At 39.8% G+C, this 19,228-nt stretch overlaps 1 protein-coding gene across 2 annotated transcripts in view; it reads right to left on the reverse strand.

The window, feature by feature from the left end:
• The window catches only part of Elp1 (elongator complex protein 1), a 313,623-nt gene that overhangs the window by 270,538 nt on the left and 23,857 nt on the right, over positions 1-19,228 (reverse strand). For both annotated transcript variants that reach the window (XM_067136206.2, XM_067136207.2), the window contains exons 2-3: positions 17,563-17,911; positions 11,294-12,026 (exon numbers count right to left, since the gene is read on the reverse strand). In XM_067136206.2, coding sequence (XP_066992307.2) covers positions 11,294-12,026; positions 17,563-17,911 — 1,082 coding nt within the window. The remainder of the gene's footprint in view (positions 1-11,293; positions 12,027-17,562; positions 17,912-19,228) is intronic.

A 19,228-nucleotide genomic window follows, 5' to 3' on the forward strand; every position in this document is an offset into this window, starting at 1 on the left:
GTCAGCTAAATGAACACTCTTCGTCATGTCGCATGCGATAAATAACTAGGCCTAACCTAAATGAACTATATCTTACACTTCACTATCACTATGCACCTAATTACCTAAGAAAACTATTTCAATAATGAACTAACAAGTAAACTAAATATAGTGCCTACAATACAGCCTAATTTCACTATATAATCACGAATGAAAACAGAGAGAAATGAACTCAAGTTTGCTGCCAACCACGTAAACAAGACACGGAACTCCAGTGAGCACATGTTTCAGACCTCAAGAATAACAATAAATACGGTTAGCCGGCAGTTCCCGCGGAGTATAACGTGAGATAAAACTGTAGTCTTCTTATTCCGTGCAAAAAAAATGCTATTTGGCGCGTAAATAATGAAATAATTATAATAAAGGTGGGTAATGACGGATCGTTACCCTGACAGTGTTCGCAGGACCCGTGGGTACCGATAGATCGTTACCCTGAAAGCCAAAGGGTTAATTTATGCACTCTGTTCTGTATTAACACCATGCTAAGGATAGGATTCATTTCTCTCTATTTATGCTTGAGGATTCATTTAATTGACTAACTACTTGCTCCATCCTTCTTGGACTTTAATTTCAGATCATTCCTTGATTAATTCACTGATTGATTTAACTTGGTGTAGTGTTCACATGACGTTGTTATTAAATTCAACTATTTCAAAAACCTAGGCCTATCCTTTCATGTTTAAAGTCGCGAGCTTATATCTGTCGTTTAGTATATTAATTTTGAGGACCGAGGCATGATTGCAATGATCCATTGTAAAGGCACCTTCCACATTTACACCTTTGAGGTAAATTGTCTTGTATTAACTTATTCCATTTACTGCTTCTGTGTGGTGATTCTATGTTTGTCCAACCCTTGTCCCGTTTCCCTACGGGGTCGGGTATGAGGTGAGATGAATTTGTCGTGGCGGTTTTTTATGACCGGATGCCCTTCCTGACGTCAACCTCATCAGAGGAGTTAATGAGAGATGAAATGAATGACGTGATATATGATAGTAGGGAGAGGGTGAAACCCGGTGCCGGCACATAGCCTACTCCTGTCGAATAGCACCAAGGGGTCTGCTCAAGGCTTAACGTCCCCATCCGACGGACGAATCACCATCAACAGCGTCATATGCCCTCGCTCCATATGAGCACTGCGGAGAGGTTTGGAATTTAATCCAGGTTTTTGGCACGCAATCTAGTGATTAGAAATTGTACACCACCACCTCCCCTACCCTGCCGGCCAACATTCTGATGGTGAAAATTTTTTCGACCAACGGGACTCGAACCGGCTAACCTCGGTGTTAGACCGTTTTAGACTTCAGCGCCTTAACGATCATGGCCACCGTGGTAATTTATTTTGGTTTTTTTGGGTGTCAGTGTGTTGGGACAGTCTTGGATAATCTCTGCGCACTGGGTTACTTACTGTTATTGAATTGTTAACAGACTGTCACCCGGTATGTTATTGAGACTTGAGTACCACTGTGTCATTATATTTAATTTCTCTTAATTGATGCCTCACCTTACAGCAGTACAGTGAATTATATGCATTTGATTTGCAACTCCGCATGTCACTGTGTTAACGTTGATTTATTCCGATTTGGCTCGTCTCTACGCTAAATGGTTCACCAACTCACAGGTCGCACTTGGTTTATGTAGTTTGTATTCTAAACTGGCACCTCACAGTGTTAAAATGGGTTTCCATGTCATCGCACCCTACATATTAATGTTTTATCACTTATCGAACGTCACAGAGGGAACATGCTAAAAAGTGAAAAACAATTCTTTTTCTCCTTCACTGTACCGTATCAGGTCCCCCTGACATTGGCAATCACTGTGGTGAATGCAGTACGATCTCTTGCTAGGTGGAAAAGTCTTTCAACACTGTGAATTCCAGTCCATTCTTTTATGTTTCCAAGCCATGATGTTCGCCTTCTCCCGACAGCTCTTCGACCCTGTATTTTGCCTTCTACAATCCGCTGTAAGATAAGGTAATGGTCATTTCTAAGGATGAGGCCAAGGTAAGAGATCTTCCGGTGTTTTAATGTTTGAACGAGTTCCCGACTTGCTGTTGCCCTTCTGAGTACTTCTTGGTTCGTTAGTCGTGTAACCCACAAAATCCTAAGCATCCTACGGTGTATCCACATTTCAAAGGCTTCCAAGCATTTCACTGATATGTTATTGAGAGTCCATGTTTCCACACCATATAGCAAGGCTGACCATATATAGCACTTGACCATCCTCTGTCTAAGTTTTAAATTGAACTAGTCATTGCAAAAGAAAGATTTCATTTCAGTAAATATTCTTTGTGCTATTGCTATCCTCTCTTTCACTTCTTTCTCAGGATCAAGTTGTTCAGTGACAATGGCACCCAGATATTTAACAGTGGTTACTCTCTCAATCTGTTGGTTGTTTAGTTGTAAGACAATGGCACCCAGATATTTAAAAGTGGTTACTCTCTCAATCTGTCGGTTGTTTAGTTGTAAGATTGCCTCAGGATTGGCACGTCTGCTGAATATCATGAACTTGGCCTTGTTTACGTTTATTTTTAGTCCCATGTCATCACTTACTGCACTAGTATTATTATTTTTTTTTGCTACGGGCTTTACGTCGCACCGACTCAGATAGGTCTTATGGCGACGATGGGATAGGAAAGGACTAGGAATGGGAAGGAAGCGGCCGTGGCCTTAATTAAGGTACAGCCCCAGCATTCGCCTGGTGTGAAAATGGGAAACCACGGAAAACCATCTTCAGGGCTGCCGACAGTGGGATTCGAACCCACGATCTCCCGGATGCAAGCTCACAGCCGCGCGCCTCTACGCGCACGGCCAACTCGCCCGGTCTCTAGTATTATTGAGCAGGATTTGGAGACCTTCAGAATTGTCACACAAGCTGACTGTATCATCCGCATATCTTATGTTGTTTATGCCACCATTTACTTTTATTCCATATTGGTGATATTCTAAAGCTGTTTTGAAAATTTTATCCGAGTAAAGGTTGAATAACAATGGAGATAACTCCTCTTTGGATGGCAATCTCGTTTGTAGTTTGATTTCCGATTCAGATAACGGCCTTTTGTCTCCAGTAAAGATTTTCAATAATGTGGGTATGTTTGCTGTCAACTCCTATATCCTTTAGGACTTCTACAAGTTTTGGATGTTGTACTCTCTCAAATGCCTTTTCAAAATCAATGAAACAAGCAAACACTTCTTGTTGTTGATCTAGACTGTTCTGAATTAGGATATTTAGCGCAAACAATACTTCCCTTGTACCAAAAGAATTTCTGATTCCAAATTGTGTTTCGTCTAGATCTTGTTCACACTTAGTCTTGATTCTGTTGTGCATAACATGAAGGAATACTTTAAGTGTAGTTGCTCATGAGGCTTATTAGCCTATAATCATTACACTTATATGCCTTTTGCTTCTTTGGCAATGTGATGAATGTAGATAACAGCCAGTCAGATGGGATGTCTCCAGTAATACATATGGTATTGAACGTTACCAAGAATTGGACATTGTCTTCGTCAATCATGTTATCTGGACCTGGTGATTTCTTGCTTTTCGAAACTTTCACAGCGTATAGTACACCTGATTCAATAATGTCAGGGCCTTCACAATTAGCTCGTTGGTTAGTTTCCTCACCTCTCTGATCACAGAAAAGTTCCATCAGATAATTTTCCCAAGTATTTAAAACTTCTTGTTCATTAATAATAGGCCTGTCTGTGGCAGCAACCAGTACAGAAAGGTTACATTTTCTGTACATTTATTTCCTTTAATTTTTTATGTATATTGAACAGATCATGTTTAGACTGCAAGTTTTCCATTTCCACACATTGTTCTTTCATCCAGTTCTCCTTCGCAGCACGTATTTCTTTCCTTATGTGGCATTGTAATTTTTGTATTCCTCTGCATCATTTTTTACTGATCTTCGTTGTACTATTAGTTCAAGAATATCATCTCTCATTCATTTCTTTTTCTTCACTGGATGTATCTTTTGAACTTTGTTCTGAAGAAGTACTTCTACCTGACTTTTAACTGATTCCACAAATCATTTGCTGTTTCACAGTTTTTGGCATTGATTTCTTTTAAATGCCTATTCAAATCCTGAGCAATTTTCTGCCGAGTTTCATAATTTTTTAGTACCTTTCTTCTAGGCTTATTCATGATTTTCAGACAAACTCTTACATTAGCTATCAATGGATTATGATCCGAGGAAATATCTGCACCTGGATGTGCTGCGACTTTTTCGATGGAATTTCTGAAACGCTTATTTATCAGAATGTAATCAATTTGGTTCCTTGTTGAGTCAAGATTCTGAGGATCATCTTTAGGAGCTTTCCATGTGTATAAATGACACTTTGGAAGTTTGAACCAGGTATTGGTGAGAACTATTTGAAGTTCTACACAAAATTCTTACAACTTTTCTCCCCGATCATTGAATTTACCACGCCCAAATTCGCCTACCAAGTCAGAACAACGTCCTTGACCAATTTTTGCGTTGAAATTACCCATTATGACAGTAATTTCAACCTTCTTCAGGTCTTTAAGAACAGTTCCAAATTGTTCATAGAATGTTTCTACTTCATCAACATACTTTTTGTTCGCTGTTGGTGCATATATCTGCAAGATGTTTACGTTAAAAGGTGAGCATGAAAGTTGTAATAACATGATTCGATCAGAAATTGGTACAAAGTTCTTGACATACTTCGTAAGTTCAGAACTGATGAAGATTCTGATTCCATTTCTATGATCTTTATTATTATCTTCGCAACCAGAGTAACAGAATGTACCATCATCACGATGACATTTACCTGCACCAGGCCGCCGAACTTCACTCATTCCCATTAATGGTGTTCTTAATGTAACCATTTCCTTGATAAGAGTGTCAAGCTTGCCAGCTGCATAGAGATTTCTGATGTTCCAAGTTCCCATTCTTATTGCGGAATTCACTAATTTGAGCCAGGAGATTCTTAGCACCCCTTGCCCATTTAAGAGCTGCCTGGGACTAGGGGCCTTTTATTTCTGATTTCTCGCCATAGTGATTTCCTGGGAAATTATACCAGTTGTGGTTTCCCCTTGCCATCACTGGTGTAGACTCAGCCGCCCCTAACATGGAGAACAGACGCTGTCGGTAGCCACTCCTAACATGAAGTACAGATGCTACCTGATGGATTCTAGTGGCATTTCCTCCACTAAAGGACCGTTGTGTCGCTGGCTGTACGGTCTACTCCATACCGTAGCAGGTTAGGTTTGAACGTAAAAATAATTATGATGAAAACAAAGAAGCAAGTGTCTACAATTATAATTAATGAAATACATTTTAAGAACACTAACACAGCAAAACAGCAAGGAAAAACATATTTAGAGACGCGAACTACACACGTCGCTTACAATTATGTTTAAAGTTATTGTAGGAATGTCCAACATCTGAGCTATTTCACACATTTCATGTGTGGATTAGCATCCACTTTCACAATAAACTATAATTTTTCATCATTTGTAAAATGTCTGGCTTTGTTCTTCTCTATAACCACTAGGCCTAATTTATGTACGTTGTTACACAATTAACTTCTCTCTCTCTCTCTCTAGTCATCAGCTGTGAGGGTGGTTGGAAGCAGCTCTCCATTCTTCACGTTTCAGTTAGTTGTAGGAGTCACATCTCGTGTCATCTAATATTTGCATCATGTACTCTAATCTTGATCATAGTCTATAGTTTCTTTCCTCTATGGAACCGTCTATTATTTTCTTCAATAACTCATCATGTGTAAGTATAAGGTCTATTAGATGATCCCGCCGTCTTTTTATTTGTGTCATAAAACACCTCTTCATTCGTGACTGGTGCTCGCTGCAGCTGTAGGCGGACACACTAGGACCTTGAAATTTTCTCTACCAAATCCTCAGCAAGGCCAGTCGTCACTGGAGCTTCGTGCACACAACGTGGCCATGAACGCTAATTTAAATTTCTTATGGTCGGAATATTACGAACGTACTAAAGAGCGACATAAATGTGCTAAATCTATTAAAGAAACTATAATAGTTCTTTAATAGATTCAAACAAGCCAATACAGGATCAAAGCAAATACCTAGTTTATCAACAATAAATGTGCTATTCAGGTTTCTTTCGTGTGTATTTAATAGGACATAAATCAGGCAACAACCCGTCAGCTGTATACGTACGTACAGTAGGCCTAATTTACATACGTTGTTACACAATGCATTTACGATCGTAAAATTAAGCACCAACATGTCACACGAGCTCCTGTTATGCGACCCTAACAACCACACACCCACAACAAAGACTGGTTTGAGACTGAGGCAAGCTGCAGTTGCAGACTGACATGCTAGGGCCGTGAAATTTTCTCTACCAAATCCTCACCCAGGCCAGTCGCCGCTGACGCATCATGCGTGCAACGTGGCTAGGAAAGCTAATTTAAATTTCTTATGACGAGAATATTATGAACGTACTAAAGAGTAACGTAAATGTGCTATCCAGGTTTCTTTAACATGTATTTAATAGGACATGGACTGGGACTTTGGAATAATGACTTAATAACCAGGGAAACACGTTAGAGAGGGACATCTTAACCAGTTTTGACTGTATATAGTTTCTGATTACGCCAAGGCATTCACCTCTAATTTATTTCATAAATTCTGTTTTGATCTAACCATCTCACGTCACGACGTCAGCCTATTACCCAAAACCATCAATAGCTGAGTGGGTTAACCGCAATCCGATCTGCCCTGATCACTTTTCACCATGAAGATCATTCTCATTGCGACACTTCATTACATTTGCTACCTTTAGCATTCAACTCGGCAGTTTATGAGTCGCACAAGTATTCTCCCGCGTCTCCTAGGTTACCTTTAGCATTCAACTCGGCGGTTTATGAGTCGCACAAGTATTCTCCCGCGTCTCCTAGGTTTAAGTTTATTCCAAACACTCCGTTGTCCAATTTGTGGTCGATCAATGAGATTTTACCAGAGGCAATAGACCTAGATAATATCAAGGATCGGTGGAGAAAGGCCAAAAATAACCTTAAAGCCTCTCATGAGAAAGTGAAGGGAGATATGATCGTTGAAGGTTGAAGATCAAGTTATGATAAAAATGATGTTCCAGCAGGCAAGCCTGCTCCCAGATTTCATGGACCTTGTATTATTCTTGATTTCTTAATGCTGGTCACCCTCTTGGTGAGCAATCCTGAAACAGAGAAAAATTTTCGGGTCCATCTGTCCGAAGTAAAACCTGTATGAACTCTGTGCTTTCAGTATACACCACCAAGTGATGGCATTGCCAATTTAATCATATTTCACCGAGCTAGATAGCTGCAGTCGCTTAAGTGCGGCCAGTATCCAGTAATCGGGAGATCGTGGGTTCGAGCCCCACTGTCGGCAGCCCTGAAGATGGTTTTCCGTGGTTTCCCATTTTCACACCAGGCAAATGCCGGGGCTGTACCTTAATTAAGGCCACGGCCGCTTCCTTCCACTTTCTAGGCCTTTCCCATCCCATCGTCGCCGTAAGACATCTGTGTCGGTGCGACGTAAAGCAAATAGCAAAAAAAATTAATCATATTTCTTTCCTTAGCAGCTTAGTAATTTAAGTTTTTAGCAAAAATTTCTTCAATAATTTCTTTTCCTGTCTGCCATTACGTGCTCCAGCCTCCAAGCCGGAGTCAGAAATTCAGTGCACTCGTCCTACATGCTCCCAACCTCAACAGCTCCATATTAAACATTGTCAATTTAATCAGTTACTGTCGCCCAGAAATTAATTGTTGCAGTGCCCTAATTTCAACTGGCGAGAGGTGCCGGCGCAGGGTAAGAGCCCGCCTTGTTCCGGCCAAGTCTCCATCTCAGCGGCCAACTTGGGCAACATCATCAGAGGTAACGGCTTGGATGCTGAACTCCAACCGCCCACGCCATCATTGGGCAGATCCATGCTACTTGGTCCATAGTGACCATCACCATGGCTACCCCTCTCAAGGTAGCAGGAGAGAGGTATCTGAGGGTACTTGAGTGAGCTAAGGGACCCCATCCGGACATCGGCAGTGGCGGCCGCTCTTGCTGTCAACCTTTGGCATAACTGACCGGACTTCTATGACTTCATAAACTACATCAAGAATTCTTTTCTTCAATTACTATGTAAATAGACTCTCTATCAATAAATTTTTCTAATTTTGATCTATAATTTAAAAAAAAAAAAAAAAAAAAAAAAAAAATGCCCACAAGATTTCAATCTGTTCACACTGTGGTAAAACCTTAGGGGGTGGAGGTCTGTACCAGAGGTACACCTTCTCTGTTCAGCTGAACTGCCCGCCTTATAGAAGGCCATCTGTGATGTAAACCCTGAACTGTGTATCTAATGAAGTTTTGACCTTTAATCGTCAGATGTCTCTACTACTGACTGGCGGGAGGACGGACTGTTAATTTTTTAACCCTCCGTTAAACGCGCGCTCTGTTGTAACACCGCTACACGCGCGCGGACTGACAGTCCGCGATTGTTTGCAAGCTTCATTCCTTTCATTTCAATTCTTTTTTCAAGAATTCCTTATTTCTATCTTTTTTCAATCTGTCTTACACCGTAATTACTTTATTTGATTTTATTTATATGGGTAAATGTGTATACAATCTACATTTACAAGAACATTTCAGTCCTTTAAATAAATTAGTTATCAACTGCAAATCACGAGACTTAGCAAAACTAATTATAAATTAACAATAATTGGTTATTACTTTACTACTTGGAATAAAATTTTAATCGTTACATTCTATTAATTGATGTATATCGCACGGAAGAAGTCACGACGTCGTGATGTTCTTGCCGTGGAATAAGTGCATTTCATTTCATCCACCTTATCAACGCCCGACTTCGTGTCATTATAGAAGGTAATCATTGAGGCTTTTGATCCATCTGAATCGTCGTCCATAGAATGGTCTTCATGGAAAGTAGATAGAACCAATACAACTTTGTCGTTCCTTGACTTGTATGACACAAGGGGTTTTATAGCGATTTGTGCATGTTACCATTTCTTGTAGCATTTCGTCGGTAAAGAACAATTGCAGAGCTTCAACTGGCGTCTCACTATTCATGGCAACTCCTACTACTCTACGGAAATGTTTTATAATATTATGTTCAGGTTGCCTGACCCTTCTATTGCAGGGCGATGATTCCACTCGGCCCCGTCCTTTCCGACATATATTCCATGCTGCTCACTTTCAGTCACGTCCTCTCCGTACGTCGATTGTTTGCTCTCAGAATTATGATCACTATCGTTTACGACGTCTCGATCACTATAATCACTTGCACCAACTTCATCGTCGTCCAATGACTGCTCGATTTGATCCATAACTCTCGGAATAAATCGCACCAACTCCTTGGAAAGAGGACGCAAAATAATTATTCATAGCTCATTTTGTAACATCGTGTTTATCCCACTGTAAATAATCACAAGTAGAAAATATATCAAAATGAGCCCACTACTACACTTGTAGGAAATAAAAGTATATAATTTTATAATAAATAGTAACGGAAGAATGGATGACTTACCAAAAGAGAGAGTAAGATTAACTACTCACCAATACACGCCTGCGGACTCAGACTCCGCAAGTCTGCAGTTGACAATATAAACTTCCGTAATCAACAGCTCTTCGATTACTCAGACATTCTCACGCCGTCACGGCCTTTGTATTGTTGCAAAAGGAAGCTACTAGAAGGCAGCGCGTTCTGCCTTGCATTTTCGGCCTATGATACCAAAGAATAATAAAGTGCGGACTCTCACTCCGCGGCGCGTGTAACGGAGGGTTAAGGGAAATTCCTATTTTCAAGATTTGTACACCTGAAGTGTTTGTAGTATTTTTTTAATATGCTGAGGGTGTCAGCACTACTAAGGCTTCCTTCTTCCTTATGTTATGGACCAATCAGAATTTTGTATATAATTTTGAAGCCAATTAAAATTGAGGGTGTGTACAGGCATTCTGCCTAGAGAGTTCTGGAACTTTCCCCTCTGCTATATAATCTGGGAGCTTTTGGGTCATTCGTCATCTTTGTCGCTCCAGTCTTAGAGTGCATACAATGTAAGTGGAGGCAGGGGCAGCCTTGCCCGTCATCGGAAGGCCCACCAGTTCAAGGTAATGACAGACACCTTTAAATATGTGATAGCTCTAGAAAGTTAATCTGAGGGGAAGTTTCAAAATTCTTTCTTTTAATATAAATCACCTTTTAATGTAAATTTTCAGGCGAGTCTAAGGACTCTATTCAAATCCCTGCTGGGAAATATGTAAATTAGGGAAAAAAGAGTGTTCACCCTCTATCAATTCTCATTCAACTTGGTATGGGGGTAACTATGATTTTCTAAAACTCTAAATTTCTCCAAACCATTTTGACACTTAATATTTCGCCATCTAGTCACCCTCTGTAGTATAGGCTTAGCCTTTGGGCCATAAGCCCATATAGGATATGGCCAAGTTCTTAAACCTTTTCTTTTGTACATTAAGGCCATTTAGAATGAGGACAAATTGCCTCTTTTTAAAATATCATTAATTATGGACGAGGGTGTAATAGACTCTCGAGCTGAAATGACAGTGAACACTGTTTTCAAGGTTTATCTATTGTAAAGTTTGGATTAGAAATTTGTGCCTTTGAGAGGCCAGAGTGTAGTAAATTTGGGAGCTGTCTTCTAAAGTGTAACTGAGTGGAGCAATTATGCTCTTTGATATAGTGTACCTTTAGGGCTATAATGCTCATTCTTTGTAAATTGTTGTACCTGATCTGGACTTATAGTCCAACCTTGTTATATGAGCTGACGAGCTCCTGAACTGTTACTGTTGTTTCATACTCAGATTATTTATCAAATTTTAAAATCAGAAAAGTAAAAAAGAAATGCCATTTCAAAATTTAGTGTTTTAAATTATACTCTGATCTTCACGCCCGCACCTTCTTACACCTCTGGAATCCACAATATTTCTGTAACACAAACGATTAATTTGTGGCATAAGGAGCAATGACTCGACTGAAGTTCAGATAATAAAAATGTTACAAAAAAATTGTTTCTTCCTTCCCCTTGCTGAAGCCGCAACCATTAAGACGTGACCCTATTGCTGCAAAGGTTATCTATAGATTATGTTGGACTATCTTTGGAGTTTGTGGCAAACAAATTTACGGACAATGCTAGAGTCTGCAAAAACTCAGTTTTTATATTTCTTGAGCTGTGCCAATATTGCAGCCCACCAGCAATGTGATAGTGAGCCAGCTAAAAGCAAAATTTCATTTGAATTGACATACCTTACTTGGTTTGAACTCAGGTCTTTCCCTGGGCTGTTCGTACGAGTCCGAGTACATGGTGGTGGTAACATCATCGTCACAGAGCTCCAAAAGGAAGAGTGATAACCAAGATGGGTCGACAATGTCTTCAACAAATTTCTGGATATCACTCAAAAAACGGTCAGGGTTATGATCGACCATGAGATTCAAATTTATCCGTTGTTTCCGGAGAAGTTCCATTGTTTCCCGATAATTGCCAGCAGCTAATAAGACAGCAGCTTGCTGAAGCACTAACGGTCTTGGTGTGATACACTCCAGATTGCCACGAGGCATCTGAAGGACAACACGAGTGTCCACAGCAATTACCAGCCTGGCCCCACGTTCTATACGTCGACCAGACAATAGCTCCGGAAGTTTCTCTGATGTAAAACGCAGGCAGTGCAGTTTATGGTGCGAAGTCGTGAGAAGAAGGAATTCTGGATGCACAAACAAGGATGTTACGTTGTTGGCTATTTCTACGGACTGCACATACAGACGACTGTTGCACGTCAAGCCTAGGACGATATCCTTGTCCTGTACACGGCACATCTCCATTTGGGTGTAAGACTGTGGCACATCTTCAAGATAGTTCTCTAATTTCTCCTCTTCCACATTGTACAATAACAGCATTCTTGACTGCAGCTGAATCATAGCTCCAGAACAATCAGTTGTGGGCACAATAGACAGCACGACATCACCAGCATCCACAATGTTCCTGCACAAATAATTTACAAAAATTAGTGCTGTGATTCAGAGAGTACAAAACTACAATACCTCACACATATTTGCCAATAACAATATCTTGGTAGTATTGTAACTACTGATGCAGAGTTCTCTGCTGAAATCACTAACAGAGTCCAAAAAGGAGAACAATTTTCCATTATTAGGTATATTTTGTGCCAAAAATTACATATGCACTTGAAACCTGTATGATCAGCAGTAGAGATAGTGGCAGACTTAGCTGCAGAAATGAAGTTTCTGAGGTCAATGCTACAGAAAACAAGAAGCGGTAAGATCCAGAATGAAGAGATCAGTCATAATACACAAGTAAAGCAGTCGCTACGCGGAAACGTAAGGACATCAAGAAAATGACTAGAAGAGGAACTAGAAGGCAAAAGACCTAGAGGCAGACCAAGGAAATGGTGGATCAGTCAAGTAAAGGAGGACCTAGAAGAAAGAGGAGTTGAATGGCACCAAGTTGAAAAGGAAGAAATGTACCTGAATAGACAAAGATGGAGAGTGCTCTTGTACTGCATCTGTCCGACTGGAGACTGTTAAAGGATGATGATGATGAACAACATGCAAGTGATTTATGCAATATGCTACAGCTTAATACGATATATTTAATAGAGAAAATAAAATCTCTAGAGATAACAACACCGTAATACACTACAGACAACAACAAGAATTTCCTTAACCCTCAGATACTTGCGTAAATTAAGTGCATTGCCTAGCGATATATTTTGGTGTCTATAACTGTGATGTTTTCCAGTCTGTTGAAAGTAATGCAGCTGTGTTCTTAATTCTTAGTTTTGAATGCTGTAGCTGCCTGTCATTTTTCTGTTTAAACAGAGAGTGCACTGTCAGCATTCCCAGACATGAAGCCAGACGACTCATTAGTAGGCACCAGCAATCTGTATTATTTTAAAAATATGTTGTGTTATTTTTGAACAAATTTAGGTGCATTTTAAGGTGGTTGTTTTCAGTGATACCATGACACTTTTGGAAGTAACTTAATTTTCATTTACCACTGATCTACATTTAGGGCTGCTGCCCAGGTAGCAGATTCCCTATGAATTGTTTACCTACCAGGCGAGTTAGGGGCGTGCAGCTGAGAGCTTGCATCTGGGAGATAGTGGCTTCGAACCCCACTGTTGGCAGCCCTGAAGACGGTTTTCCGTGGTTTCCCATTTTCACACCAGGCAAATGTACCTTAATTAAGGCCACGGCTGCTTCCTTCTCACTCCTAGGCGTTTCCTATGCCATCCTCGACATAAGCCCTATCTGTGTCGGTGCAACATTAAACCAATTGTAAATTCTTTACCTAGTCATTTCTTAAATGATTCCAAAAATGTTGGAAATTTACTGAACATCTGCATTGGTAAATCATTCCAATTCCTAACTCCTCTTCCTACAAACAAATGTTTTCCCTATTTGTCGTCTTGAATTTAAACTTTATCTTCATATTATGGTACAGCCTCCGTAGCTCAGGCAGCAGTGAGCTGGCCTCTCATCGCTGGGTCCCCTGATTCAAAATCCCGTTCACTCCATGGGAGATTTGTGCTGGACAAAGCAGAGGCGAGACAGATTTTTCTCGGGGTACACCGGTTTTCCTTGTCAACTTTCATTCCAGCAACACCCTCCAATATCATTTCATTTCATCTATTAGTCATTAACCACTGCCGGCGCAATTCCTGTCCTTGCCGCTAGATGGGGGCTTCATTCATTACATTCCTGATCCAGTCGAATGAATGGAAACAGGCCGGGGATAATTTTTTCATATTATGGTTTTTCCTACCTTCAAAAACTCCATTCAAGCTTATTTGTCTACCAACATCATTCAATGCCATCTATCCACTGACGGATCACTCTTGAAATGCACCACTTAGTCAAGTAGCTCGTTTCCATATTCCCAAGTCTTCCCAGCCCAAAGATTGAAATATTTTAATAACACTACTCATTTATAACCAAAAAACTTTAGTTACATACACCTAAAAAAACGAAAACAGTTTGGAATACTGTTATGCGATAGGGGGACGTAATCCTGTTGTAGAGAACACACTATTCACCCAATACAGCAGATGTCACTGTCTACCATCTGTTTTGAGCCTGGGATGAACTATGCCATTTCAGGTGAAGACTGGTTGTAGTATACACAGTGCAGTACGAGCTTCAGCTAGTGTTTACGTTTTATGTGCAATGCATACTTCCCAGTTTGGCTGAACAACAATTGTGGAATGACGATTGACATGATAAAAATGTTTTTACTAAAAAACACAATTTGTCCTTTAATAATTGATATCCATGCTACATTTCTAGAAAACAGAACTCAGAGAATTAGAGTAGGTGAAGCGTTATCTGATCATGTAATGATTAAAAGGAGGAATCCACAAGGAGGGTATTATTGGACCTTTTGGTTTTCTTACATATTTACCATATTTATTTGCCTTTAACAAACCCCCTTCATTTTCAACTGTTTAAAAAAAAAAAAGGAATTCGGGGAGGGGAATCACAACTGATTCAGGGTGGACATATAAACGCAGCAGTATCATTAATCGAAGGGATTACCCATTGTGCACAGGAAAGAAATGTGGAAAAAGTACCGCAGCAAGACCAATGATGAGACTGACAGATCAAGGAAAGGTCGACACAGGGTGACAACACCAGGTCAAGCAAACTTTGACTGCTCAACAATTAAGAGATGACATCTTGAGGGCAACTGAGGTCCATCTGTCTCAACAAACTGTAAGCAATCGACTGCACAGTGCCCAATTAAGGTTGTTTCAGCTGATAATGTCATTGAAGTAAAATGCCAGATAGAAAGATGGAAAGGAAACCATAATAGGATGAACACTATGACAGGTCAGCATAGGAAGAGGGAGCAATAGAAAGAGATGGGCAACCATGAAAACACAAAAGGACAAGGACAATCTCCACATCTTCATACATTCCAAATAAACAGGCTTTCTCCTCATCAACACCGGTTCTTCTACATTCATCTGTTCTCAGCCCCCGATGAGCTCGTTCCTGCTTTCCAACCTCATCAGGAGGGCGGATATCAACAGTCGTTGAGGACAGATCTTCCTGCTTTCCGTAACTGTGAGGTTAAAAAGAAAACATTTAACAAGAGATTTCTGAAATGCAGCCATAGAGAAATTCCTGCCTGAAGACCCCATCGGAGAGAACAGCATTTACTTGCTGCAATATGCAGACCATGTTGTATTAGTCACCAAAGATGAGAAAGAGGTGGAACAGATGCTAGAAGCGTTCACCCGATATACAGAAAAGAACCTAAAACTGAACGCTGAGAAATCAAAAATGCTTGTCTTCAAAAGAGGAAGAAGCAAGAAAATGACCAAAAAGTCAAAATGGGCAGATAAAACCATAGAAGAGGTCCATAAATTCAAATACCTCGGGTACCTGTTCAACAAAAAATGTAAATGCAGAAAAACACATTACAAAGGCCAACAACACAGCATTAATGGCAATGAAGCAAGTTTGGGGTATAGGTAAAAGAATATTTGGAGCTGACTTCCAAAGAATCATTATCATATTTGTCTCTCTAGTAAAGAACATTTTACTCTATGAAGCAGAGATATGGGGATGGGCGGAACAACCAAAGCTGGAAAGGACGCAAGTCATCATCACCTTCATTTGCCGTTTCCAGCTTCCTGTGTCGGGTTGTGAATCAAGGGCCTCCATCGTTGCCTGTCTCTCCACCACTCTTCTCCTTTTTTAAGTACATCTTCTGGTTTTTCTCCCCTCTTCTCTATGTACTCCCACAGTGAATCTGTCCACCTCTTTCGGGGTCTTCCTCGTGGTCTCTTTCCTGTTAACTTCTCTGAAAAAGTATTTTTGGTACTCTCTCTTCTCCCATTCACATCATATGTCCATACCACTTTAGTTTTTTTGTTTCTATCCTGTCTTGAAATTTCAAGATTCCTGTCCTTTTCTTTATCTCTTTATTTCTGATTCTATCCTTTCTGGTTTTGCCCTCAATATCTCTTAGGAATTTCATCTCCGCTGCCTGCATTCTACTGTCCTCTTGTTTTGTTGTAGTCCACAATCCAGCTGCATAGGTTAGTGAAAATGGAAACCTACAACCTGTTTTCCAGTCACTGACCGGGTCAGGGATGTAATGAATGAATCATATATAGGCTATTAGTACGATGGGGTCACCACTCCCGAAGTGATTTATTTATGACTGACAGATGCTACTACATAGTAAACAGTAAAAGAAATGAAAATATAAACATCCTTGCACTGGAAACAGATGATGGTAGCTTAATACAAACAGAGGAGGGGATCAGGGATGAAATGAAGAAGTACTTCAACATGCTGTTAAATGGAGATGGGGGCAACACCACCACCAATGATTGTAGTGTAGATGAAGCCAAAAACAACAAATACCCATTAACATGGCTTGAGGTAGAAACAGCACTAAAGAGCATGCAAAATGGGGAGTCCCAAGGCTTTGATGATCTCAGCTCAGACATGATAAAGGCAGCTGGAATACCAGGCTTGAATTGCCTACATAGAGTGTTATCGGTGATTTGGGAAAGTAACAAAATTCCAGAAGATTGGAGTAAAGGAGTCATCATCCCACTGTTCAAAAAGGGCAACCGACAGAAATGTGGAAATTACAGAGGCATCACGCTGTTGTCACATTCACTGAAGCTGCTAGAAAAGATCATAGAAACAAGACTTAGGAAGATAGTGGAACCTTTGCTTGAGGAAGAACAACACGGGTTCAGGAAAGGTCAAAGTACTGTTGATCTTATCTTTGCAGTAAAGATGCTGACAGAAAAGTACTGGGAATACGGAAGAAATCTTGTGATTGCATCTGTGGACATTGAAAAAGCATATGATAGAGTTCCTCGAAACAAGATATGGGAATGTCTGGAAGACCTAAAGGTGCCAAAGTACTTAATTGACAAAATCAAGATGCTATACCAGAAGTGCTACAGCTGTGTCCAGAGAGGCAACGGATGATCAAAATGGTTTGAAACAAAGAGAGGTACAAGGTCATCAAATCTATCAAGAAAATGGACAGTGAACCAAACGCCCTGGTATTTGCTGATGATGTGCTTTTATGGGGAGAGACAGAATCTGAAATTTTGGACTGAAGATGAGCAAAACAAATACATTGGAAATGACCATCAACAGGGAAGGAACAAGCTCAAATATATTTCTGGAAGGAGCAAAAATCAAATCAGCCTCCCACTTCAAATACCTCGGAAGCACAATATCGAAAGACAACACTGTTAGGCAGGAAATACTCAGCAGGACACAGAAAGCATCAAACTTCTACAGTCAAGCCAGACTTTATAAATATAACTATTACTACACCTGAAAAATAAACAATTTAATTAAAAAATAGAATGACATGTTTTGTTCTTGAAAGAAGATCATCAGATTCTACGAAATCACAGTTTTTAATTTTGATAATGAACTGATTAATATTATTAAGAAGTGTGTCATTATGTCGAGTCCTGCAACACCTATTTGGTATCTCTGATAACATTACTCACCGAGCTGTGAGCTGACCTACATCATCCAGAGACACAGACACAAGATATGAAGTCTCCCCCAAAGTACAAACACACAGCAGCCTGTTCTCCATTATCCACACCCAATGATGGAGCTGAGGGCTCGGCAAGAAGACTGGCTGGTCGCACTCCCAAACGACGGGTCCAGAGCGGAGCAGCGAGTGTTTATTCCCTTCCTTGATAAACAGAGCCACAGTCCCATCGCTCAACACCGTACACAGACCCGTCGGTCCAAACACCACTTGGTTCACAGGAACAGGCAACACCAATTTCTCTCCGCACATCGGAGGGGGAATCACAGAGTCATGAAATGAGCTGAGAAGTACGTTGCCTGGAAACAGTTTCAAATTATTTTAATCCTTCTGAAATAAAAATGTTCTTGAAGTAGCAATTTATAACACTTAATAAATATAAACATATCTCGATACTGTTTTCATTTTACTGGAACAATATCAATTAATTTGATGTTCAGTTCCTCAAAAGAGCAATCTAGGAATATCTAATTTCAAATAAATTTTATGAACCTATGTTAAAGCAATTTAGTTTAAATGATTAGACATTACTATGTCATTGCATGAAGATTTATGAAAAGATAATTTTACAAAAAAAAGTCAAGAACAAGATAGATTCACAATTAACAGAAGAACAACAAGGATTTAGACCTGGGAGATCACCTATTGATGCCATATTTACAGTTAGACAAGTAGTAGAAAAGAAATGGGAATTTGGGAGAGAGATCGTAGTTGCATTCATAGATATACAAAAGTCTTATGCCATTGTGAGATAGCAAGATCTGCATAAAATGGAATTGTCAAGAGAAATGCAATTCAGAATTAGAAACATGTATAACAAATGTCTGAACTGTGTTATAGTAGATGGCAAAAAATCAGAATGGTTTAGAATAGACAGAGGAGTTTGACAAGAAAGTGTACTTCCACCAGGGCTCTTTAATACAGTGATGGATAACATTATGAGGAAAGTTCGTCAAGGGTCAATAGCAAATGATACAAAAGTCATAGCATATGCAGATGATGTGATGATATGGGAAGAAAATTAGCAAAAATTAGAAGAACAACTAAATACCTGGCAGAGGACAATTGAAGAAGCAGGCACGGGTGAGATAATGAAAATCAGTAGAGAAAACAGAAAAATTTATGATGTTACAATTAATGGAAAAATTATTAAAGTAGATGCTTTTAAATACCTAGGAAGTAAGCTACCTGGGAAAAGAAACATTACAGGAAGAAATTTTGGAGAGGATAAGAAATTACTTTATTATTGTGTATCAGACATAATTAGAAATTGGAAATTACGTAACCAAAGCAAAAATCATTATATATAAATCATATTATTTTCCAATATTGACCTATGGATCAGAATGTTGGACTTGGGCAAAAAAAGATCTGAGTAGATTATAAGCGACGGAGGACGGAGATGCACTTTCTGTGACGGATCTTGGGTAAAACGAGGAGGGACAAGATAACAAATGAAACAATATGAAACACGCTATGGATCAACACCCTAAAAGAGACTATGAAGAGAAATAGGCTGAAATGGTTTGGCAACGTCAAAAGAATGGGACAAGAAAGATTACAAAAAATAGCTCTGGAATGGACTGAATCTGGAAGAAGACCAATTGGAAGACCGC

This window comes from Anabrus simplex, chromosome 1, assembly GCF_040414725.1.
Source record: "Anabrus simplex isolate iqAnaSimp1 chromosome 1, ASM4041472v1, whole genome shotgun sequence".
Lineage (NCBI taxonomy): Eukaryota > Metazoa > Arthropoda > Insecta > Orthoptera > Tettigoniidae > Anabrus > Anabrus simplex.